Genomic DNA, 25,148 nt, shown 5'->3' with positions numbered 1-25,148 from the left:
TACAGCACTAATCACACAATTGAATCAGAGAAATTAAATCTACAGCATTAGTAGTACAAAGGTATTTGACCAACACTTGGTTTTCTGACTTTTCTGTGGCTGCTTTACACCATTTTTACTTTATATGCTTGATTTCAGCAAAATCAAGGATGCAAACTTCTTAGTACTTAGTTTCCATGGAAACCTAAGCTGACCTCAACATTATTGTTCTCAAGAGGGAACTGACTTTACTATATGTTCATTCACTGAATTAATGGACTCCTGGTTCTTTTATTAGCAGCCCTCTAACAATGGAAAGAGAGAAATGTTGTAAAAAAGACACTCAGACAACTGTTCCCTCCTTTGTCCATGGCTTATTGGAATGACGCAAGTCTATTCAAGAAAAGATTATAAAAATCAACTCAAAGCTGCCTCTGTTTGTGGCAGCTAAACATACTTCTATTTCATAAAGATATAACCTATAAAATGAGCAAATTAAAGTTCTTAAGAAACAGCACCTCTAAGGCAGAGATCATGTTGAAATTGGATTTTAGATATGACCACTGGTTATTGCTATTCACTCCGATATAGTTTTGTGAAACATCATCAAGGTCTGGTTTCAGGCACCTCATAGAATTGGCTTTGAACTATTGCTGGGTTAATGCTTTTTATGAATAGATAGAAATAAAAACACTAGCTAAATATAAACACAGAGACCGACAGTATCACAATTTAGAAATAATTACATTTATTCTGCACCCTTTCCATAACCACTGCAAGGACCTTTCTAACAGATCACACTTATCCTAAACATATGCAGTTAGTGGCTCAATTAATGGAACTATAAATGTCAAACAATTGTCACTACAATTTGGGAATTTTTTGACAGTTTCAGGGAATCCACTCTTCACTTTCTCTGTGTGTTTGTGTAAATAAATAAATAAATAAATAATGTGGTGATAAAGTGTTCTGTGCAGTACAGTAGACTAATGTGAAATGCTGTGAATCCATGAACATTAAACAGTTCAAGTTAAAATCTTTAAGTCACTCTCTCAGTGAGTATCTAATATTATGATAGACCCTGCTTAGGCCTCAGGCTGTATGGCCTAGCTAGTAATTGCTCCACAAAAGACAGTTAACAGTTTCCCTGCTCTTCCCTAACTACCTTCCTGACTGCTTATTGAAGTCTGATTTCTTACTCCTCTGGGTCATCATTCATCAGCCCTAGAGATCCCGCTGGGAGAGACTGACGAGACCTTTCCATATCCCTCGTTACCAGAGGCCATTTCTGATGGCCCAGGCTATAGAAAATGTCTTCACAACAACCCAGTGGGACAAGCTATGGTTATAATACCCAAATAATCATTTCACAAATTATCATAATTATCAATCAATCATCCAGTTTGAACAATGTGTTTCTGAAGTATCAGATGGTTTTTGTGACCTGTAGCATTTTGTACACAATAATAAACCTAGAGAGATTTATAGGTCTATCCTGGTTCACATTTGCAGCAATGAAACTAAGTTAATTTTTAATTAAAAAAGCCCACTACCAACAACTTTCCACTTACATAGCATACTTTGTGCCATATTACACTTTCTAGATGGTCAAGGCTTCCAAAGCTAAGACCGTTTGACTTTTCTCTAAACAATGTTCAAGACTATCAGTTACTTACTTTGGAAAAAAGGGTTACTTTCAGATTATATTTTCTTTCCATCTGTACTGTATTAACAGCTTCTTACATTTTGCAATATAAAATAAAGTGAGACAAAAAAGAACAAAAGAAATGGTGGGTTTTTATTTTTTATATATCTATATCTATCTATCTATATATATATAGAAATACCAGACTGAATCTAACTCTTTTAAAGCTGATGGTATCTCCCTCTCTCTGTGTAGTACTGTCTTGTTAATGGATAAATTCAAGCTCTCCAGAAAGTCAAAGAATAAATTTTAAACCTTTTGCCAAATGTCTATCCTATTGGATTTTGATAAGATGGCTATTGAGCTTTAATAATGTCTTCTATCCATTTTCAGCTGGCCCTTAACATGTCTCTTTATTTGTCCCTAAAGCCTCTTCAGCGATGCCTTTTTATTACAAGTCTCTCAGCTTGCTCTCAAGGGAAACAGGCTCGACAAGAGTGATAGATAGATAACTCTATAGATTATCTCCCACAGATGTTTTCTCTCCAGTAGCCCCTTAGGCTATTCCCTCTAAGTAAACAGAGACTAAATAGAGAGTCTACTGAAGAGAGAAGTCCCTGAGGTCTCTTGTCACCACAGTTAGAAAAACAGTCCATCCAGAAGAGGTTGGTTGGGAGCCCTATACCCGGAGCCTCTCTCAGCATGATTCTCAAATGTTCATCCAAAGTGACTTTTAGAGCAAAGTTAAATACAAGTAGCATTACCCATCAGAAATAAAAGCATCATGCAATGGACATTGGCATCATTTCCTATCTGGACAAGGAGTATTATCTTTCATCTCCCGCTCAAAGTTAAATCAAAATGATAATGATATAAAGCTGGTTTTAGATGTATTATCTGCAGTGGGAAAGCTTGGAAAATGCAGACAAAAAGCATATGAGCTGCCCTTTAAGAAAAATAAAATAGAGGGCAGCAGATTTAATCAGGGAAGATGTTCTTGAAAATGTGTATGAGAATCTGTGAAAATATCTATATCTATGCACATAAAAATGTGTGTGCGCATGCACCTATCTGACGGCATATATGCAGTGCACTAAAGAAATGTGAACTTTACCTGATTCTCTTTAAGCAAATACTTCAACCTCCAGAAAAAATAATCCAAACCATGTATTGGCACAATGCAATCAAAGCTAACAATATGCAAATATACAAAAATGTTTGGCAGTTCACTTTGGCTGGGATGCACATGCTTAGAAGTTTGAATTATTCTGTGAACTATATGAATCTATAGATTTCACAAAACTGGGCTGGAAACCTCATGGGGAAAGGTCCTCTTACTAGATTCCTGGGACTTCCTGCTTCCTGTGAGGCCAGTACCATCACAAAAATCAGCCTTCTAGTATTAGTATGACACTTCTACTTCTAGCAGCTACAGAACCCAGACATGTGGAGGCCATAACATATTGTGAAAAAGTTAGTTGATCCTTAAAAAAAACAGTCTGTGTTAATTTCTATTTTACCCCAAGCTAAATGAAAGCCTTTATTTATTATACTATAGAGTAGTGTCCTCTAAGTAAAGTTCTTGAGCATTTCACTAACAGTTTATTAATGGAAAAGGACGAGCAGAAAGTAGAACATTTCCTTCAGTTGGTAATTTAACCAGGAAAAATGATGTTGAGGGTTTAAACTAAACAAACTTCACGTGTCTCCAACTATACTTCAATTCTGTCAGTCTTCCCTCCAAGCTTTCCCTTTTTTCAGGTCTTCCCTCTCCTCCACTTCTTTCTCTCACTCCCCATTTATGTTCCCTGCTATTGCCCCCTTCAAAACCTTTGATGCAACAGCCACCCAACTGACTCATTTCCAAACAATGGTACCACTGCTTGGTTCTGACTTCCCTTGTTTCCAGCCTGGACTGGCCCACCCACTACATTCACATCTGTCTTGGTGGCTGGATGGGGAGTAAGCCACATTCCTGTCCTCCAGCATGCCTCCAAAGGAAGACGATTAAATGGAAATCAAATCTCAGAAAATTGTGTATCCCATTGGGTATGGCAATTTAATGATTCAACAAGTTTGGGAACTGAAATGTTCCTCCAGTGGCTTCTTGCACTGTCATAGTGAAATGTAGATAAAGCAACGATTACTCTTATACAAAATTAACCCACACAGCCTTGTCCTGATGCTGCAAAAATCATTCAGGATTATTTTTCATTCATTCTTTTTCCCCCCTCCTTGCTGAAAAACTGTCCAGCAATGGTCCTTTCAAAAGCCATTAAGTTTAAACTTGAACTCTTTACCTTACTGCTTTGACCTTTTTTACCCTGGCTGTAAAACCCTACTGCCCATCCTTCAGTAAATTTATCACCTCATAAACTCCCACTAGTGCTTCTCTACAATGCATTTAGAAGAAAAAGTCACAGTGGCAGTCCCTCTGTCAAATATCATAATTGTCCAGTGTTACATTTGAAGTAAGAGAATTTTGAAGATGCAATTTTTTTTTACATCTGAAGATATCTGTTTAATGTCTCCTCCTACTCTTCCATTGTTCAAAGCCTTCTTCTTTTTAGGTTGAATGTGGATTTGTGATATTGTAATTAAAGACTACCAGATAGAAATAGCTGAGCAGTCCCTGGGCCATGGAGAATTTACTTCCATCTTTGTGATAAGTGGGTTATGATAATAAGAACTTGTCACCTGGTCACCATGTCTGCTCAGACAAAAGGATCCCACTGAGGCACAGACAAACATGAAATTAGTTATGGAGACCAACAAGGTAAAAAGTTCAGCACTATTGCTACAGGTCCTCTTGCAAGGTCAATGGATGGTCAAAAGACATTTCACAGAGGAAACTTTAGCTTCCAAAATAAAAGCTTATTTTGCTCAACCTGGTGAGAATAGAATGGTCCATACTGGACATAGATGTGTCTAAATATCTGTTCTCAAACTAACTCCAGAGCCTGACAAGTATTAGATTTCACTATGTTTGGCAGAACTACACAAGTGTTTTCTTTTAACTTTCAGAGCTAAGAAATGGTATTTAAGATGGCCTAAATGGGTGAATAAAATGGCAGTTGTTGCAGTTTTCCAACTTAAAAATTTGACACTTTTGAATCTCATGTGTGTCTATTTCTAATAAGACAATAACGTGAAAGGAATTAAAGGCAACTCATGACTCAAACAAGGATAAGCTACCCCCTCTTATGGGCATCTAGGTAGGCTATAATCAAATGTGACTTGCTATGCTTTACCTTATAATACCGTTAACCAAAGATACCAGTGGAAAGAATGTTATTTTTCTGTTATTTAAAATAATCCTGACCAAAATACTAGACAGGCTACTGACACATACTTTATGGGGTTGTCAAACAGTTACAGTATACACATTTATAAAAATTATAATACAGCTAAAATACACTTGAAACCAGATTTTCTCTCGAAATATAATTTAAGATGTCACAAACTGAGGAAAAGCTTGGTAATACATAAGACTAGTTAAATTCTGTTCTTTTATTCATGCATACCAGGTCCCTTTGATTTCAAATAAACATCATATGGTGAACTGACTTCTACTTAGAAGTAAGGACAAATATCATTTCACTGGAAAATGGGGTTTCCAGGTTTGAACAGCTATTGCCTAGGCTATACCGTAACAAGGATTCCTTTTACATATATACTGGATCCACAAATCACACATAAAAGTACCCCCAAATAAAACTAGGGGTACAAACCTAAGCTCATAGAAATGGAAAACCAAGCTCTGAAACCCTTTTTCATGTTTTTTGATTCACACATTTATTACACATTTGTATTCAAATGAAAATGGAAAACTGTCAAGATACTTACAAAGCCAAGTAATGAACATAACTTGGATAAAATTAAATCTTTTCCTACCTTTTTTATACAGCCTTCTTGGGATGCCACCTCAGGATCAGTCAGGACTTGCTGTAAAATAATAAAAACAAAAATAAGTCAATTTGCAATGAAAAAAGAACATTATTAGGTATAAAGGCCAGAGTCCTTAAATGCAGCAAACTTGTGTAGACGTTTTCAAAGTTAGATACAATACTTACATCAGTACTACTACTATGAAAATACACTACACTGGACTTGAGCAGTCACTTTATTCTGGGATGTTTCTCATAGAATTAAATTAGTCTAAAATTGGTAAATGGTTAAGACTGCTGCTTCAGGCCCCAATTCAGCAAAGCACTTAAGCAAATGCTTAAATCCTACTGAAGTCAATAACTAAGCAGGGTAATATTAGCATAAATTCCACTTCTTGGGGGCATATTTGACTAGTGCCAAGGGTTTAGTGATTTTTAGCTAGCTGTGAGGTTCTCAATCCTGTTTTTAAATAATATGTTACATTTAATATAAACAATGATATTAAAATCTACAATAATAAATATAACAAAACAACAACAAAGTATAACAAAGATTAAAAGATAACAAAAGAAAGGTGGAAAGCCATAAATACTATTTTGTTCCTATATTTTTATCCAGTACAATAGTTTACTTCATTGTAAGACTTTTTCAAAAATAGTATGGCCTCTTAAATGGATGGCTTAGTAAGAAAGACAGGTTTACCAATGGGATGTCCCTGTTCAAAGCATTCCGCTCAAGCCACAGCGTACATTCATAAAACACTTTCCATACCAAGGGATCTCAGAATACTTTATGTACTTGGAGTTATACCAGTCCTACTGATATTATTATTATTCTAGAGCACATAGAAATTTTGCAAGTTTTTCCTCACAAAAATATCTCATTGAAAATGTTCAACTGTTCTAGTTAATATTTCTTTAGATTTGATACACACACACACACACACACACACACACACACACACACACACACAAAGTCACAAAAAGCATCCTGCCTAGAGTGCAGACAGAGAAGATGGAATGCAGTGGAAAATCCAGAGGTGGTGATGCAGTCATTTCTGGAATTGATGCCAGGTAACTACCAGCATCCAATAAGCTGTACAGCAGCACAGTTCTGTCTAAAAACTGTTCTAGTTAATATTTCTTTAGATTTGATACACACACACACACACACACACACACACACACACACACACACACACAAAGTCACAAAAAGCATCCTGCCTAGAGTGCAGACAGAGAAGATGGAATGCAGTGGAAAATCCAGAGGTGGTGATGCAGTCATTTCTGGAATTGATGCCAGGTAACCACCAGCATCCAATAAGCTGTACAGCAGCACAGTTCTGTCTAAAAAATCAATTAGATGTAAAGAAATAATGTATTGAAAAATAATTAAGCTAAGTCTGCAGAAGATCCTAATATATCTGCGAGAGAAACCCTCACACACTTAAGATGCTAACATTGGAGAGAGAAGAAATAAATCACAGTGGTCTCAAAGCATTGGTGCTGGAACTAGGGGTAGTGGAGGTGCTGCCACACCCACTGCCTTGAAGTAGTAATACCAAATATCAAAAACATGGTTTCCATCATCAGCACCCCTGCTATAAAAATTGTTCCAGCACTCGTGAGAATTAGATTGGATTGCACACCATTAACGATGGCTTCCCTTGATTCAGCAGCATAGGCTTGGTGATGGGTATGGTATGGGTTTGGAGGAATGAGCTGCTGGCAATCTCTTTCAGTTGAGATCCAACATTAGGGTTTTCCAACCCACTTGTGTTCATTAAAGACCTTATGGCATTTTTTTAAACAGTAGGTGTTGTCCTAACTCCAGAGATTTGGCCAGATTCTGGTTTGAATTATTCATATTCTGCCTATTTAAATTCTTCCTGCACTTGCATACAGTATTCTCCATGTCCTCCCCCATGCAGTTGTGTAGTGCTGTGATGTGCGGTAAGAGAACTGCCCCGGGATTCTGCCTCAGAGTGACTGCACTTCAGTGATGGTGAAGGTTAGATATAGGCAAGAAGGCAGATGGGCAGGTTAAGTATTTAAGTTCTATAAAATGCTGTAAAGATTCAGTAGGGTAGGTATGCTAAAGCTTGAGCCAGTACTCTAGCTCCAATTCAACATAGCATTTAAGAAATTCCATTGATTTTGTTGGGACTACTCACACATTTAAAGGAGAGCATCTGGTACATTTGATTGCTAACAATTTTCTGCTAAAAATTGTTCTGGGAATAACCTTATGGCATTTTTTTAAACAGTGCTTTTTAAGTGCTCGTGTGGGGCTGGAATGCTCAACACCTTGCAGGATTACACCCTAAATGCAATGTCACAGTGCATTCTGGCTGTCAACCAGAGCAGCAAGACAGTACAAAAAACTGAGATGGAAATTAAAGTTATCAAAATGAGAAATGTTACACATTTTAAAGAAAATTTTCCATTTTAAAAACAAAACAGACCCTCAGTTGGTGTAAATTCACTTAGCTCTGATAGCTAATTTATATCAATTATTATTATTAATGTATGTCAGTTTACACCAGGTGAGGACCTGGCCTGAAGTTAGTGGGCCTCTGTGATCCAGGGCAGGTGAGACTGACCCATTTACTGAACTCAAAAATGTTGGCAAATGTTTCTGAGCTCAGCTGTAATAACAACATGTCATATTTTAAATATTAAGAATTCTAACTCGTTCTATATTTTACATAACTTTTAATAGACACTGAAATTGTGGTTTGGAAAATAGCTAAAAGCAAACAAGAGTGAAAGGTGAACACTAGAGCAATATAAAAAAACCGTGAAGAGAAATCAGCCACCCAATATGCTGAAAGTTAAATAGTTTAACATGCACCGTTACAAGCAGATTCCACTGTTGGAACAACCTGATCTTTGAAGGTGCTAAGCCCTCACTGCTCCCACTAACTTCACTGGGAAGTAGTGGTCCTCAGTGCCCTTTGAAAATGAGGCCACTAAACTCTCTATACTCCAGTGTGATCCTCTGTATGACAGTTTAAATACACCAATCGTATGAGCCTTAATTTATTTGTGAAACAGTGACACACTCAGATGAATAAATCCTTGCTATTATATGCAAAATATCATAAAATACTATTGATTGTAAATGTCAGAGCAATGTTCTTGACCCATTCAGAGGTCATATTGCACTGATTTTACTTGACCATAAATGAACAGAAAAAAGTGAGAACTAAGTGCAAGTTGGGATGTGCTCTAGTGCTCTCTAATTGGGTTGCCATTTTTGAGTGCTCACACCTGCATGGCCTTGATGGTTCTACAGTGGCCCTGCCTTTGTTTCTCCTTCTTAGGGCGTCTTTGAAAATGCCCACAACCTGGTTTGGCTACTCCAGTGACTTGGTCCTCTGGCTAAAGTTGTTTAACAAAAATCCACCTCTTCTGGGGTACACTAGTCAAAAAGACAAACAAAACCCCCACAGAGTCTTCATACCAGTCTCAAGCTGGGCCTGGCCCCTCATCCCTGAGGGCCTGTTTTCTCTTTACAATTCCTTTCAAAATTCAAACACAAACAGGCTTTTCCACCCAGTCCTCCCTTCCTGAATAGCTTTCTTCCAAAGTCTTCTCCTCCTAACAGAGGAGTCTCAAAGTTCGCCTCCTTGGGGCTATGCTTATTCCTGCCAGTTGCAGACCTGGATCAGCTTCCCTCTGCTGGCCTCTCCTGCTGAATTTCATTCTTCTCTGGATTGGGAGAGGTCAGCAGGCAGGCCTCCTTGCTCGTAGGCGTCTCTCCTCTTCTGAGGGAAGAAACAGGTGATAAACTATCCTGTCCCAGAACTCATCCTGCATGACTGCGAGAGAGGGGAGCCTTGCCTGACCCTGCACCACAAGGCTCCTTGTCCCATGTCCTTAAAGAAACAGTCACTTGGAAACACCCAGACACTACTTATCATTCCAGGACCACTTCCTCTCTCCACACATGTGCTCCAGAACATGGAGCAGGACCTGCTCACTCTAACATGGGACAGACCCACACTGTTACATGCTCTGTACACATGATTCAGTCAGGAACTCCTGAAATTGAATCCCAACTCATAAACAACTTTCCTTTATGGTTTTGGATAAATCTGTGCGGAGGATGTAAATTCTGTTTTCCAAAGGATTTTAGGATTTTTATGTATGGCTTGTTTCAAACTGGAGTGAAAACAAAATTCACTGTGAAGGAAAATTCTGAAAAAATTTGTTTTGGGTTGATGGAAACATTTCATTTCAACAAAATCAAAATGTTTTCACTTCAATTTTGCCTTTTAAATTTTTTGTATTAAGATATACAATACAAAATTAAAAAATATTCTAAACAAAGCTTTTCATTTAAAACTGAAAAACTGAAGCTTTTCATTCAAAAAATTTGAAAACAAGACACTCTGATGTTTTCAGAACTTTTTTCCCCTTTTTTTTCCTGAATGAAATTCTGTCAAAATCAACTGAGTTTGTGAGACATTTTCATTTCAGCAGAACTGCCTGTTTTGCCAAAGTTTCTCCAACCAGCTGTAGTTTTGGATAAGCCAGTCTGCCTTGTGTAAAACAGGATGATAATACTGCTGATAGACTAAGCTGCAAAATTTGGGTCGTAATTTGAATTTTTCCAAAGTTCCTATTGTTGAATCTGGGGGGGGGGGGTTGATTTTACTCGTCATAGAGCAATAAGCTATTGAATCAAGATCCAGATCTGAACCTCTTCCAAAATTCAAAAGTGGGAAACAATGCTTTAGCATCTGAGATTTGGTTTGGGTCCAATCTCTAGGTAATACTTTCCTCTCTTCTACATGCATTATGAGGCTAGATTAGTTAATTCTTACAAAAGACTTTAAAGTGGAAGGATGGTCTTGTTGTTGAGACAATAGACAGGAACTCAAGAAATCTGAGATTACTTTCCAGATCTGCCACAGACTTCCTCTGTGACTTGGACAAGTCCCTTAATCTCTAAACACCTCATTTCTCCATTTGTACTGTGGCAATAATAATAATTTGTGTGTTTAAAGAGTGTAAGATCTTAGGGGCAGGAGTGGTCATTTACTCTGGGTATGTCTACACAGCAATTAAACACCTGCCACTGGGCCGGTGTCAGCTGAGTTGGACTCACAGAGCTCAGGCTGCAAAACTGTGGTGCAGATGTTCATGCTTGGGCTGGATCCCAAGCTCTGGGCCCCATGAGGTGTGAGGGTCCCAGAGCCCAGGCTTCAGCCTGAGCTTGAACATCTAGCCTGCAATTTCACAGCCCAACAACCCAAGCCAGCTGACATGGGCCAGACACGGGTGTTTAATTGCTGTGTAAATGTACCCAATGTGTTTGTAGGAAAAAGGGTCCCTGATCTTAATTGGGGTCTCTGTGTACTACTGTAATACAGATAAGCATAATCCATCATAATCATACAAACAATACGAAAAGTACCATCATAAAGGATGCCTGTTAGCAACACCAAAATTGAAAATTCACCCATTGGGTAATTCTAGCTCAAGCTGGACTTCATTTTATACGAATGCCATAATACTAAATGCAGTGCTTGACACGCACAGAGGGCTGCAATTCTGCAGTTAACACAGATGTTCATAAATGTACTCAAAATTTACAGCATATGCTTTTTCTATCAACTGTTATGTTGTTTTTAGCCAAAAGAAAGGCAACATGTCAGCAGCAGCCATGTCTGAACATTTTTTGTTACAGGAATCTGTTTGGAGGTATCAGTCCTCCAATAGTTGAAGAACTTCACTGGATTTTATTTCCTGGATTTAGGGAATTGATGGCAGCAGAATCCTGACTTTGGTTACATTAGTTAGGGATGTGCTATAATTTTTGCAAAGCCTCCCAAATGTATACTAAACATGTCAAGTAACGCCATGTGATTCTTTTTGAAAAACAGTTTACAAGCTGGCATTCTCCAGCTGCAGTTAACCCTAATTTGATTACATTACTGAGACAGATCACAATGAGCTTATGTAAATAGTAATGTTATCCATTCATTCCCTGAGCTCAGATAAACTGTCATTTAAAACAAAAATCTGAAATGGGCATGGTGTGACATATTCAGCAAATTCTAGGGTGAAGAAGCTATATAATGGGCCAAACTCTCCTCATAATATCATAGCAAATACTGATTCTTATGTATTTCCTACAGATTTACAACCATGTATCATAGCGTAGAATTTATCGAATGTTTTCATCAAATGAAGAGATCAAAGCTGTCCTGTACATTTTTTCTAAATTTTTCTTCAGCTGTTTACTAACTAAGGCCCTTATACAGAAAGGCATTGCTATTCATGAAGAGCCGCTTAAACATGTGCTTATATCCCATTGAAGTCAAGGGGATTTAAGTATATGCATAAAGTTGAGCATATGCTCAAGTGCTGCCATCTATGATTATCTAAACTATGAAAATCACAACTGCAACTTGTATGTGCTAACTACAGCATTCTTCACAACAATATGCCAAGGCTCAATACACTTAACTATATCAATCATAATAATGATACTTTGAAATTATGTATCCAATACCTTTCAACCAAGAGAGCAGAATCAGATTCTAAACATAAGAATAGGAGCCTTGATCACAATTGAAGTAGGATTCTTCTACATGCTTTTGCACTGTAGACTTTGGGGAGCAGGGATAGCTCAGTGGTTTGAGCATTGGCCTGCTAAACCCAGAGTTGTGAGTTCAATCCTTGAGGGGACATTTAGGGATCTGGGGCAAAAATTGGGGATTGGCCCTGCTTTGAGCAGAGGGTTGGACTAGATGACCTCCTGAGGTCCCTTCCAACCCTGATACTCTATGATTCTATGATATCAGTAGAAAATCCTGAAAACACAATTATAAACCTAGGCCCCATCCAGCACTGTGATGTATGAGAACGGACTCCTGTGCCCAAGTAGAACCTCACTGAAGTCAATGGGATCCCACCTGAGCATAAAAGTCTGCAATGGGGAGCATGATGTAGGCTCAGGTCAATTAAATTCTAGTATCGCAACTATTTGCTATCTTGGCACAATACTAGGAAACTATGAATAAAATGATAGATTCATGCATAACAGGACCAGTTTCTTTCAAATGGTTATACATTTCTTAAAAGAATCTGTGATGCGCTAGTGAGGAAGGTCACAGTAGGCCTCTCCATATACACCAGAGCAGGATTTAACCTTGCACTGAATGCCATTAAGGTATCAATTAGTGCACTATAGTCCCAACAGGGCATTGTCCGTCACCTAAGGGAAATGGCCTACCCTGCAACTGACTAACAACATTAGGGTTACCATATGTCTGTATTTTCCTGGACATGTCAGCTTTTTGGTTCTTGAATCGCCGTCCGGGAGGAATTTTTAAATATCTAAAAAGTCCGGGATTTTGCCATTATTATTTTTCCCCAGAGAAGAGTTGATCATTTGAGAAAGAAAGTGAATGTTGATCACTCGAGAGAGTGCCCGCTTTTTCCCCCTAGCTCCCAGCGCTTGTGTCGCAAAACAGCTGTTTCGAGCAGCTGGGAGGGAGAATGGGAAACGAGGTGCACTCAAGGGAGGTCCAATGGGGCAGGGAGGGGGTGGAGTTGGGGCGGGCACTTTGGGGAATGGGTTGGAATGGGGCGGGGAAGGGGTGGAGTTGGGGCTGGGCTGGGGGGGCACGAGCAAATCCCCTTTCCCCCCGTGGAGTGTCCTCTTTTTTGAATGTTCAAATATGGTAACCCTAAACAACATGCATTAGCTGGGGGGTGCACACTACCAAAGTGCATCCCATTTGGTCAGGCAGCTGCCTATTCTGCCCTGCACCAGGAAGATGGCTAAAGTATTCACCCCCTGTACCAACTCTCTGCTCCCTTTCTGCAGGCTGGCTTAGAGGAAAATATCTCTGCTGGGACCTAAAGCAAACTAGGTATCTCAAGCTTTAATTATTCTTTTAGGGCTTGATCCAATGAGGTGCTGAGGGCTCTGACCCTGATCCAGCTAAGCACTCAAGCATGTTAGTAACCCCATTGAAATTAATAGGGCCACACACAAATTCTTTTGCTGGATTGGGGCCAGAGTGCCAAGCACCTTTCAGGAGATAGCCCTGAATTATAAAAGGCCAAAATCCATTTCAGCTGAATTCTAATCATTCCCCCCTCGAGAACTTTTGCCTTGTACTACAAATCCTTCATACTCATGGAGAAACTGACAGCGTTTGGGACACTTGAGTTCTAGCAGTCACTGCAAAGAGGGTACAATTATTATTTTCCCTTCCTCCTGATGCACAAAAATGGATGTCCTTTCATACTATATACTTGTCTGTGTTTTAGTGCATTAACACATATAGGGACTTTCACTTTAAATCACAATCAATGGCCACTCTACCTTGAATTTTTCTGATTTATCTTTCTGGTTAAATAGTGGCTTCCTTGGAAGTGCACAAGGAGACCTCTTCTTTTTCACCTCCAAATGATATGAGACAAGTAGCAATATACTTTGCAAAAACAAAAATAAGAAACAAAACACCCTCTCCCCTCCCTCTCCTGATTTCTGTCTCTTTCATAAAGAAAATATCTTTCTATCCAAAGGCTGGTGGAAAGCCTGGCCTTTTGGGCCCAGATTTTTAAAGATATTTAGGCATTGCTGCACTCAGTGTTGCAACAGCTAACTGATTTAGGAGCCTAAGTCTCATTTTCAAAAGGGACAACACACAGAGTGGCAACACTTAAATACCTTTAAAAATCTGGGCCTCAGTGTCAGTCTCAGTAACCCCACTGTGATCATTGGAGTTATTCAGGATTCACATAGACAGAGCTCAGAATTTGACCCTGAATCTTCATAGTCATTCACATCACTGGCCAAATCACCATTTCTCATCCTCATCTCTACAACTCGATAAAAGCATCCCACTGCTGTCCGCCTTTATTTTCTTTATTTATTAAAATGTTCAAATAGTTTGCCAATTTTCAGATACAGAAATTAAACCAAAAAATTGATCTGTTCAAAAATCCAGTAGTTTGGCACTTGTATAACAAAAGAAAAATCTTTATTTTTATAGATTTTTAGTACCGTTTGACATTATGTGTAAAGCCTTTTTATGTTAAATTTATTAGACAGCCAAGATATTAATGTTAAAAAAAACACTTACTACAGAGCTATAGTAACTGTCCTTATGTTTATAACGTACTTTATACTTTATGTGCACTAACGGTGTCTGAATGTAATTCTATGCATGGAACTTCATTCATCACTTTATAAAGCAAGTGAACAATTGTGCACTTCCTTCCTGCCATTACTATTTATTATTATGTTTTTGCATATTATATAATATGTAAATGTACTCTCTGTAAAACACACACACACAATTTTAAAAAGTTATAGAACCCTATACAAAGCCCACTGAAGTCAACTGAAGTAAATATGCACACTTCCAACATTTTTGGATCCTTATATACTGTAATGATTTTTAAAAGTATCAAAATCATGTTGAAACTGTAGGGACGATCTACTTGAAACACAACTTTAGATAAATTTTTGTTTATTCTGCCCGTTTTCTCTGCATTTAATAAATAATTGGACATAAACCCAAATTGGAACACCACATTTTAACCCTCAGATCTTAACTTTGGACTCAGATCCAAATATGTAGGTGATCTTTGCAACCTGCATAGTGATTTTTAACCAAGTTTTTTTAAAAGATTAAAAGTGATGTTAAATTACGTAAGCCTTAAACATCCTGGTGAGGAAGGAACATTCTTTTTACAGACTGACAAACCAAGGCACCGAATTCAGGTTAGTTGCCCAAGGTGACAGGGTGAATCAGTGGCACAGCCAGGAACTGAAACTAGAGGCTCTGAGTCACAATCTTCTGCCCTAACCAACTGAAACATAACCAACTGAACATACTGCTTCCTTATTTAATAAAGTGAAATAATTAACAGTTTGATTTTAAAAGTTACCAAAGTTAAGAAGTCCAAAATTACAGCTAAAAATATCCTTAATTCCCTTTGCTGAGCCTAGCAATTACCGGGGTCCCCAAACAGTGTACGATGAGCTGCAATATCTAGGCACAACAGGGCAAATTCAAGTCCTTGTCATTATTTGAATACGGACAGGGAAGGAGTTGGTTTAATATTAACCCTATCCAGACGCTTTCTGTGTAAACATTATCTCTCATAACGTGGGTGTCTGTTTTCACCTTGCTGTGCAAAGCTGCACTCTTCACCTGAGCCTCCTGACGTTCCTCAAACACTGCCTTGATTAATGGTCATTTTTGTCTCACCATTCTTCACTTAGAAATACACCATCATGCAGATACAAAGACCTCGCCTAGGAGCTCCTTTAAATTAAGGTCACTCTGAGACCTCCCAGGGAGAGTTATAGGAAAGGCCATAAATGATATCAAATGATAATAGGGACAAAGTGAATTGATTAAAAAAACCCCACAACCTTGTAAAGCTAATGTTGCATACAAGAATTATTCTGCTGGTACAATTTGGAGGGAAGGGGAGTTGAGGATCCCCTCCTGAGCAGAGAATTGTGCTCATTTTATGAAACAAAATAGATATCAAAGTTAAATCTGAAGTTGACCCCCCGGGAACATCTTTTCATCAGGTTTGCTTTTTGTTTTTGCGTTGACAGCTTTTGATTGTCTCGTGAGCTGCTGGTTTCAGCTCACATTTTCTATGGGTGAGTATTTTATGCCACTCATCACTGCATGGACTTGTGGAATTAAAGTTTCTCCCAACCCTCTCTGCACCTGATGTGCATTCAGACCCTGGAGAAGAAGCAGGACAAGCTTGTGAAAACTGGCCAACAGCAGTGTGAGGAAGGCAGCCTGTCAATGACATTAAGCAGGATGCTATGGCTTGTGTAGTGAGACACCAGAGCAGTCCTTTAAAACTCACTTCTAGGACTTAGGACATCTCTATTGTACACACGTCACCATGGCAATGTTACTTAACAACAAAGGATGGGGAAGATGGGCACCATAACAAGCTCTTTTGATGTTATTTTAATAGTTCTTTCCGGTGTTCATCATAAATAAAAAGTGTTTGCGATTTGCAGTATTTTCTGAAAAATGACAGGTGAAAAGCCATAATAATCTGCATCAAATGGGTTTGTGAAACACTTCTGAATTGAGGAACTTTTCAATATTCTGTTCTGGGTACTTAAAACTGAGGTACCTGAAATTAAGAGGAAATGGAGGAAAGATGTTCTTGATACTTATTTGAGAGTGGAGATGGGAGGCAGCATTTGCTTTCCTGATTGGGCGGGATGACTGAGGATGAACAGCATGGATTCGTTATTCTGCCCAGGGAAGGGCTCTAAATAACCCAAATGCTATGAGTCACTTGAGTTAGAATTTGTGTCTACAGATAGTCTTGTCTGGTTTCATTCAGAATAATAATGTGTCGAAGTTGAAGCCAAATTCACTCTTTGTCAATCGCAGGAACAAAATCATTATGTTTCTCTTAAACAGCTTAGATGACACTGGTTTGAATTGGGACATCTAATTTCTATCAGCATATGGGGAAAAAAAAGAGTATAATTAACCACCAGTACTTAATAGTTACAGAGACGTTAGGTTATATATGTAATAATCAAATTATGTAACATTAAAATATGCAACATTGTGATGCTTTTAATTAAAGTTGTGGTATATCATGATATAGTTTGGGAAGGAAGTTCTGTGGCCTGTTTATACAGGACGTCAGACTAGATGATCACAGTGGTCCCTGCTAGCCTTGGAATCTATGAATCTGTGGCATAATAGAGCAGGGGCCCTGGATATCCAAGGAGCTTATCACACTAAAGGATAAATTCTACCTTCAGATTAGCATGTGCATATCCCATTGCCATTGGAAAGGAGAGTTTGCAAAGTCCGAGAGTTGTTACCATTTAGCAGGAATTTAGTGACCAACATAAACTGAGATGGTGGTCTCAATCCACTTCTAGCTGAACAGGTTTCCACATCAGTAAAACCAGTAGTACACAGAGTGGCGTCAAAGACTGAGCAGGCCATGGAGAAGGACCTCACTGCTAAAGGCAGGTCAAGCACATTTTTGGAACACTGTAGAGCAACCCTGCCTGGCCACTTGCCCATGCTGTATCTCTTCTGGCAACCTTCAGGAGAGCTAATTGCACTTTTATAAAGATGAACTATTAGAGGATATTCATGTACTAGTAATAAATAACACCAGATACCCCCCAAAACAAAAGGCTGTGGATTCAGAAAGGAGTGAAAAAATGTCAAGGTCAGACGATAGGGAAAACAATGAATGTCAAACACTCAGAATAAGTTAAAGAACAAGATTGCAAGAGAGAAAATAAACATGCAAATTACATGCATGGTATCTGAACTCCTGCATTTCATTTTAAAGACATAACTCCTCCACAACATTGTGATCAAATTCTACTGCAAATACCAGGAAGTAAAACACAATCTAATGGAGAGCATTTGTAATAACTTCAATAAGCTGAGGACTTGAGACTTTCAGCCAAGACAAATAAGAGAGGGTACTGATTAGTAAATGTCACCATTTCTCTTGCCAAGCACTCAGAGTACTGGTGATAGGAGGGTATTAAATATAATCTCTCAGTCTTTAGGGGCTGTTTGATTTTATATTGCATTCTTATCAGGTTCTTAAAGTCCAGTGTTAATGAGCATGAGAAACACACGTGGAAGTCTGGCAGTTTTGCTAAAAGAAAAAGTATTTCATTCATTGTATGTATTCTTTGGATACAAAAAACAGATGCATTTGCCTTTCATACTACTCCAAAGCATAGGTACTTGTGGCCTAAATTCTTGTCTATTCATCCATTTTCAGTAGCCCAACCTCATTTTTAAGAGCCACTTATTTAATCTATTTAAAAATAGGTTTAATCAACCCCCATTACCACACCCATTTCCTGCTACTATGACTGCACTCCTTAGGGACTCTGGAGCTAGGATGAAATTTGTACGTGGTAGGCCCATACCTATGGAAGTCCCAAAATATAGAGTGAGTTAGAGCTTCACTGCTTCCAGAATGAAACAAAAGCCCCATCTCTCGACGTGAGCTGTCCCACGGCAACATGCCCAAGATAGCAAATGATTAAAACAGAAAAAGAACAGAAAAGAACTTTTACTATATAGCAGGGGTAGTCAATTATTTTTTTGTCAAGGTCCAAATTTTTGGTTAAGCTATAGTCAAGGTTCAGACTCACGAGAAAATAAAAAAAATAATAATGATAATGATAAGTAAATAAAAAGATTTTGCCATCTGGATTTGGCCTGCACTCTGCCTATGGACAGGGCAGGACTCACAACCACGACACCTCCTACTGGCCATCCTGGGAATTAGCTCTCAGCCCTTCTAGTCCGCCTTCAGCTAGTGGCGTCACGCTTGCCCTCAGCTGTCTCCCCTCTTTGGGCCCGCATTGCTCCCCAGACCGCAGTGTCCTCTTCTGGGCATGGTCCTCTGGCTGTGCCCCCACTCCGGTATCTCCCCCCTTCTGGGGGACTGACAGTCCTTCGTCCCACCACTTGCCTCACCAGCCAACTGCAGTACAAGGGCCAGCCCCTCGTCTCAGGGGCAAACTGCAGTCTGTATACCAGCCACTCTCCTCATTGGCAAGTGGGGTGCAAGTGGGGGAGGACCCAGGCCCCCCACTCCTCTGGGTCCTAACCCAGGACCCTATACCCGGCAGCCACCTACTGCCCTCCTCCATCCTGCTGCCTATTTTCCCTGGGCCACTTCCCCCATAGCCCTAGCAACCTCTGAGCCCTTGTAGCAAGGCCCCAGCCTGGCAGTGGTCAGCCAGCAGTTCACCCTCGCGCTCTGCTGCCCCTGCCCCTGCCCCTGCCCCTGCCCCACACTGATCTATCTATGGCACTTTCCTAGGCAGCCAGTCCTCCTCCCTTGCCTTCCAGGGAGAGACCCTCTCTGCTCTGCTGAGCAGCCCTTTATATATGGCCCTCGCCAGCCCTGATTGGCTGCTCCAGCAAGCCTTCCCCCTATTGGTGGGCTCAATAAGTCCTTTCCTGATTAGTGGGTTCTGCACAGCCTCCCTGGTGCTGATTTTAACCCCTTCTTCTCCCTGAGTGGGGCAGCCACCCCACCATACCCCGTGAAACAGTTTCTAAGTGCATCATGAGTCAAAGGGGAGAACATTGACTGGATTGACTGCATGTTTTGAAAAATCTGATAGTACTCAGTTTATGACAATGGAGGTCACATTTCAAGGGCTTAGATAGAGAGATATGGCCTGATCCAAAGAACACTGAGTTCAGCTGAAAGCCTCTCATTGACTTAAGTGGAATTTGGATCAGGCCTACAATCTTAAGGGCCAAATTCTGCCATCTTCACTCACAGCGAGTAGTCCTTTGCTCCGTGAATAGTCTTATTGATTAGAACAGGTCTATTCACAGTATGATTCAATGTAAGGATGACATAATCAGGCCTTCAGCTTTTCCCCCAAGTGAATATTGACAATTATACCATGTAGGAAATATTAAAAACATTTATTTTTAGTGCGTGTGGTAGGTGTCACATCCATTATTTGATATAATTGAACTCTGTGCACTACAGTTCTGTATGCTTTAGCGAACTACAGGATTTCCATCCCTCAAACCAATGACTGATTCTCACTGTTAATTAATTAAGGAACACATTTCTTTCATTTAACGTTTTTTCCCATCAGTCTTGCTGAAATTCAGCCAGACAGAAACCCTTGAATGTTAGAAAAAGGTCACTCTTAAAATTCCAAGAAATCATTTGAAAATAAGGTTTATGGGCGAGTATCCACATAATTGGCTTGCCAGCTAAGCAATCACCCAGATAAACATAATAATATGTGCAGGAGGGAACTGCACTAAAATAAACCCACTAAATCTGGTTACTTTACTAAACTGGAGAAGTCTGGACAGAAAGGAGGAATGTGACAGAAGTGTCTCCTGAATGAGACATGGAAAGGAAATTTTCCCAGAAAAAGAAGTGAGAGCTTAATGAGAAGCCAGGCATGGCCCTGACTCAATTTGAGACTCTATTTTCTTGATCAGTTCTTGTATTAATCTTAATTATTTTGTAGGATGTTATAGTCATCTTTAGAGGTGGGCCTTAGCTGTAAAGTTCAGAATCAGAGTCTGAGTGCTGCCAAAGTGTGAGGGCTTTTGAATCTCCTGTTGTATAAACAGAGGTCTAGGCATGAAGTTCAGCTCTGGACCTAGCTCTGGAATGTTTCTAGAGTTCAAGGAGGTTCTGACCCAGGTTGACAGTTCAGTCCCTTGTTTAATTTTATTTAGGAATGAACAAACCAGTGCTCATGATGACAAATAGCAATGAAAATCTTTATCCCAAACTCAGACTGAACCCAAAATATGTCTGAGGTTTGAAAAAAATTCAGGATCTCTAATCCCATTCTTTTCAGCTTCATGGCTTCCTCTGAATTCCTTGCGTATGGCTGGGTCTGGATGCAGAAGGACCTCCTCCCCCACGGCCTTTATGAAAAAGTCCTTCTGCATGTAATAGAATGTTGTATCCCTGTTATAGAATTTCATATAGAAAAGACCTCATTCTGCATTAAACTGAAAAGGGTTTTAGAGTAATTTCTATTGTTGTCATCCCTTTTAAATTCTATGGGTGAAATCCTTGTCAAAACTCCCCTTGACTTCATTGGGACCAGGATTTCAGCCTATATGTCTTTTTCATTAAGGAAAGGCCATTTTTTATTAATATTTCTGGTCTGACCAGATATAGTAAGTACCTGAAATCTCAGAGTGTTTTCCACATTTCCAGAACAATTATGAAGATTGAGGAGGTTTGTGTAGTTTGGATTGCACAGTGGTCCTATGGCTAAATCACTCTTAATAAACTTGATTATAGTTTGGATCACGTAACTGGTAATTCCTGATTCTAACTACACTAGGAATACCAGAGAAAGTCTTTCATGTAGTATTTTGGCACTTCAGTCAGGACCAAGAAGAGAAGAGTTACACACATACATACATAAACAAAAGGAAAGTTCTGAATTTAACTCAAATTAACTTAGTTTTTCTGAGGAGATTTTTTTTCAGACCATCTCTTCATATATGTTCATTTTCTAAAAGATAAAGTAAATTTCAATAGAAATGTTGATTAAAAATATAAAAAAATAAAAAACTGCAATAGAACCAGGGAAGTCTTTTGACTAGAAGCAGAAAACTAGGAGAAGAACTTCTGTTTTCAATCCCCAGCTCTGAGAAAGGCACATTATCGAGTGGTTAAAGCAAGAATCAGGATGCCTGCGTTTTGTTTCCACCTCTTCAGTGACTCAGTTTATTCATCTGCAAAATAGGGATAATACTTTTGATACTAACATTACAAGCTGATTTTCAGGCTTAATAAGCTAATGACGGTAAAATGATTTGAGCTCTTCTGATGAAAGGTGCTTCAGAACTACAAAATGCTATTAAATTTCCATTCAAAGTTCCATATTATTTGAGCAAAAATTGTCTTGAAAAGTTAAACACGTTGTTCTGGAGATCAGAGATAAAGCTTTGCTATCGGGAATAAAGTAAATGAATTAGATGGTTAGCTTCATATGTATGTTCCATCCATCTTTTGTTCACAACCCTTTTTAGTTATAGAAATGACCTTGATATTGACAGAATAATATAAATGAATTTCTTCCTCACTTTGTATATTGATAACCTGTTTGTTAAGATGATCAGTAATAATCATAAGTAAATAAGGAGAGATCATACATCTTCTGGTAATGGCAGCAGTGACATACACTTGCTCTAAAGTATTAAGATCTCTGAGCTTAGGTTGAAGAGATCATACTTCATACTAAATTGCAGCCTTCTTATCCAGGATATATATTGGCCTATATATCTACCTAGGAAGATGAAGTGTTGTTGTAGCCATGTTGGTCCCGGGATATTAGAGAGACAAGGTGAGTGAGGTAATATCTTTTATTGGACCAACTTCTGCTGCTGAGAGAGACAAGCTTTTGAGCTTACACAGAACTAAATCTTGAAAGCTTGTCTCTCTCACCCAACAGAAGTTGGTCCAATAAAAGTTATTACCTCACCCACCTCGTCTCTTTAGGGAGATGAACTCATACTGTAATATCTAATCTGATCTACTCCCCCAAAGTATCTTCAAAATATCCACCTCAACCAAGAAGAGAAGAGTTAAAATGGCTTTGGGATCGAAATCTACTAATCCCCACAATAATCTGATATAAAGGGAATATCTGTGTATGTATCATATACAGCTAGTTAAATGGCTTGCCTGATCGCTCAGTAGTATGGAAGGTGCTCCCAATTCCCAATCCTCTGATCTAATCTCTAAACTGTGCTCCCTAGACTTCAGTTGTAAGGTGCACAAGTTCAAGCACACATAAATATCTGCAAGCACAGGCATGTCCTTTGGAGCAATGTATTCATCACCCACACTGGGCCCTGGTTTTCCATGTCCTTTGCAGAAGAACTCCTCTAAAAGCAGTACAATATTCAAAAGATATTTTGAATGATGTGCTATTGTTCGCAGAATGTCAAAACATGGTGTGCACGTGAGTAGGCTCATTATACAAGAGAGATGTGGGACTGGAGGGAGGTACCTTTTTATATTGAATACTTTTGCACCAAGGCAGTTACAGACATCATAGGTTTCAGAGTAGCAGCCATGTTAGTCTGTATTCGCAAAAAGAAAAGGAGTACTTGTGGCACCTTAGAGACTAACAAATTTATTAGAGCATAAGCTTTCGTGAGCTACAGCTCACTTCATCGGATGCATCGGATGCTGTAGCTCATGAAAGCTTATGCTCTAATAAATTTGTTAGTCTCTAAGGTGCCACAAGTACTCCTTTTCTTTTTACAGACATCATAGTTCACTTTTATTCATCCTTGGTAAGAATAATTGAAGACAGGCTACTAACTCATCAATAGCATGTAAAACCAAGAAACCAAGTGCTGTTCCCCCCTTCATCAGCAGAGATTAACCAGCAAATACTTCGATTTCAGACCGGGATATCAATGGCAAGCAACACCAGTTCAGTTCCATACAATCAGCGGCACAATGAGTTCACCAGTGAGGTCAAAAAGTCACTCTTCATGGGACAAAGCCTTGTCAAATAGGAAGGCATCAATTAAGAATGAAACCTTTGAGGCTAACAATACCATTTAATCCTCTCATCACAACACCTTCCCCAGTTACCAGTTGTAAACTAATAAAACTAGGAGAACATGTACCCATTAGCAGAGTTTCTTCTCATGGCCTCAAGCAAGGGAGAAGAGCCAATAGTCTAATTTGTGCTTGCTTTGGCTTCTGCCATCTCCCTTCCTGAATGATGTAACCTCTATACTTATGTAAATGTAATGATTATATAGTCAGACTCCAAGAATTTGAGTGAGAATGGATGAGATTTGAGCTTACTTCATTATTCTGCTTGCAGTCTGAATTTAAAAAAAAGTTATTTTGAACCATTTTACCATGTTCAAAGGGGATGTTTATAATGGAATAAATTGTTCTTATGTTAGGATAGCATGCTTTTGTCTTTTACATGGTCTCTAAGAAGCCAAGTCTTGTCTCTGCACAAATAATACAAACTTTGTCAAGCTCACTAATAGTCTTCTAGATGTTTCAAAGTTAGCATGTAAACACATGCACAAAAAAAAATTGCCATTGACTGTAAATAGTATGTCCCAAAAATCCAATTCAATAAATTGTATCTATATCTAATACTGATTTTAACTATATCATAAGTAATGACTTTCCATGTAAATGTAGCAGTGCAAAACAACCTTTCCTAAATAAATACCATAGCTGAGATGTGCTTAAATGTAGATTTTTGATCATTAATCACCCTTAAAGGAAAAGAAAGCCAATATGCAATGTTCATTGTTCCCAAAAATCTAAATTGGGAAATGCACTGTCTGATTTAGCAGCTTAGTTTACCTGCTTGCACAGTGAAAAGAATGGATACAAGCAAGTCAGAGCAGACTTTTTAATAGCTGGTACTGTCTGGGGGAGTTTTGGCTGTCTGGGAACGTGTCCCTACCTGGCACCCTGACAGAAAGGATGGGATATGTTAGTTTGATATTCATCAGCAGTATGGTGCAACTGTCACTTTAACATGACAAGGTTGTAGTCAGTCCATGTGATGTAGTAAGAACAACGACCCCTATTAATACATGATAAGAACTGGGAAAGAAATGTAAGGCTGGTCTCTGAGAAGAGCAGATGCTCAGAGCCTCAGTTAGAGCCCTCTAAGCCCGGTGGGTTTGAGGGGAAAAAACAAAAATGAAAATGAAGAGGAGTTTTGACCAGTATATTCACTACAGGTGATTTTTCCCCTGTGCAGAAGGCCTGTGGAAAGTCAATGTATCACTTAAGTTTCATTGAATCTTTTAAAATATGGTTTAAATGGATTTAAGTTGAACATAGCTTTGTGCTGACTCTGCAGGAGGTGAATTTCAATCTGTTTGTGTACTTCTTGGTGCAATCTATGTTTGTTACAGGAATGGTTTGTGCTATTGTGTATGCCATTGTTTTGCCACTTGTCGCCAAGACTCACTGCAGATCAAAAACAGGATACCCTTTTTTAAATTGGTATGTTAACTTGAAGAACGGTTCCCAATAGTAATGGTTTTGTACAGGGAAAAGTAACAATGGAGGGACGGAAAAGAGCATTTTTTCTTCCTTTA

The 25,148-nt window shown here is 39.0% G+C and overlaps 1 protein-coding gene across 5 annotated transcripts in view; it reads right to left on the bottom strand.

Moving 5' to 3' along the window:
- The window catches only part of PRDM16 (PR/SET domain 16), a 454,451-nt gene that overhangs the window by 210,207 nt on the left and 219,096 nt on the right, over positions 1 to 25,148 (bottom strand). For all 5 annotated transcript variants that reach the window (XM_043499846.1, XM_043499847.1, XM_038376894.2 and 2 more), the window contains one exon: positions 5,519 to 5,569. In XM_043499846.1, coding sequence (XP_043355781.1) covers positions 5,519 to 5,569 — 51 coding nt within the window. The remainder of the gene's footprint in view (positions 1 to 5,518; positions 5,570 to 25,148) is intronic.

The sequence above is a fragment of the Dermochelys coriacea genome, chromosome 18 (genome assembly GCF_009764565.3).
Source record: "Dermochelys coriacea isolate rDerCor1 chromosome 18, rDerCor1.pri.v4, whole genome shotgun sequence".
Lineage (NCBI taxonomy): Eukaryota > Metazoa > Chordata > Testudines > Dermochelyidae > Dermochelys > Dermochelys coriacea.
This window is presented reverse-complemented; position numbering and strand designations above follow the sequence as displayed.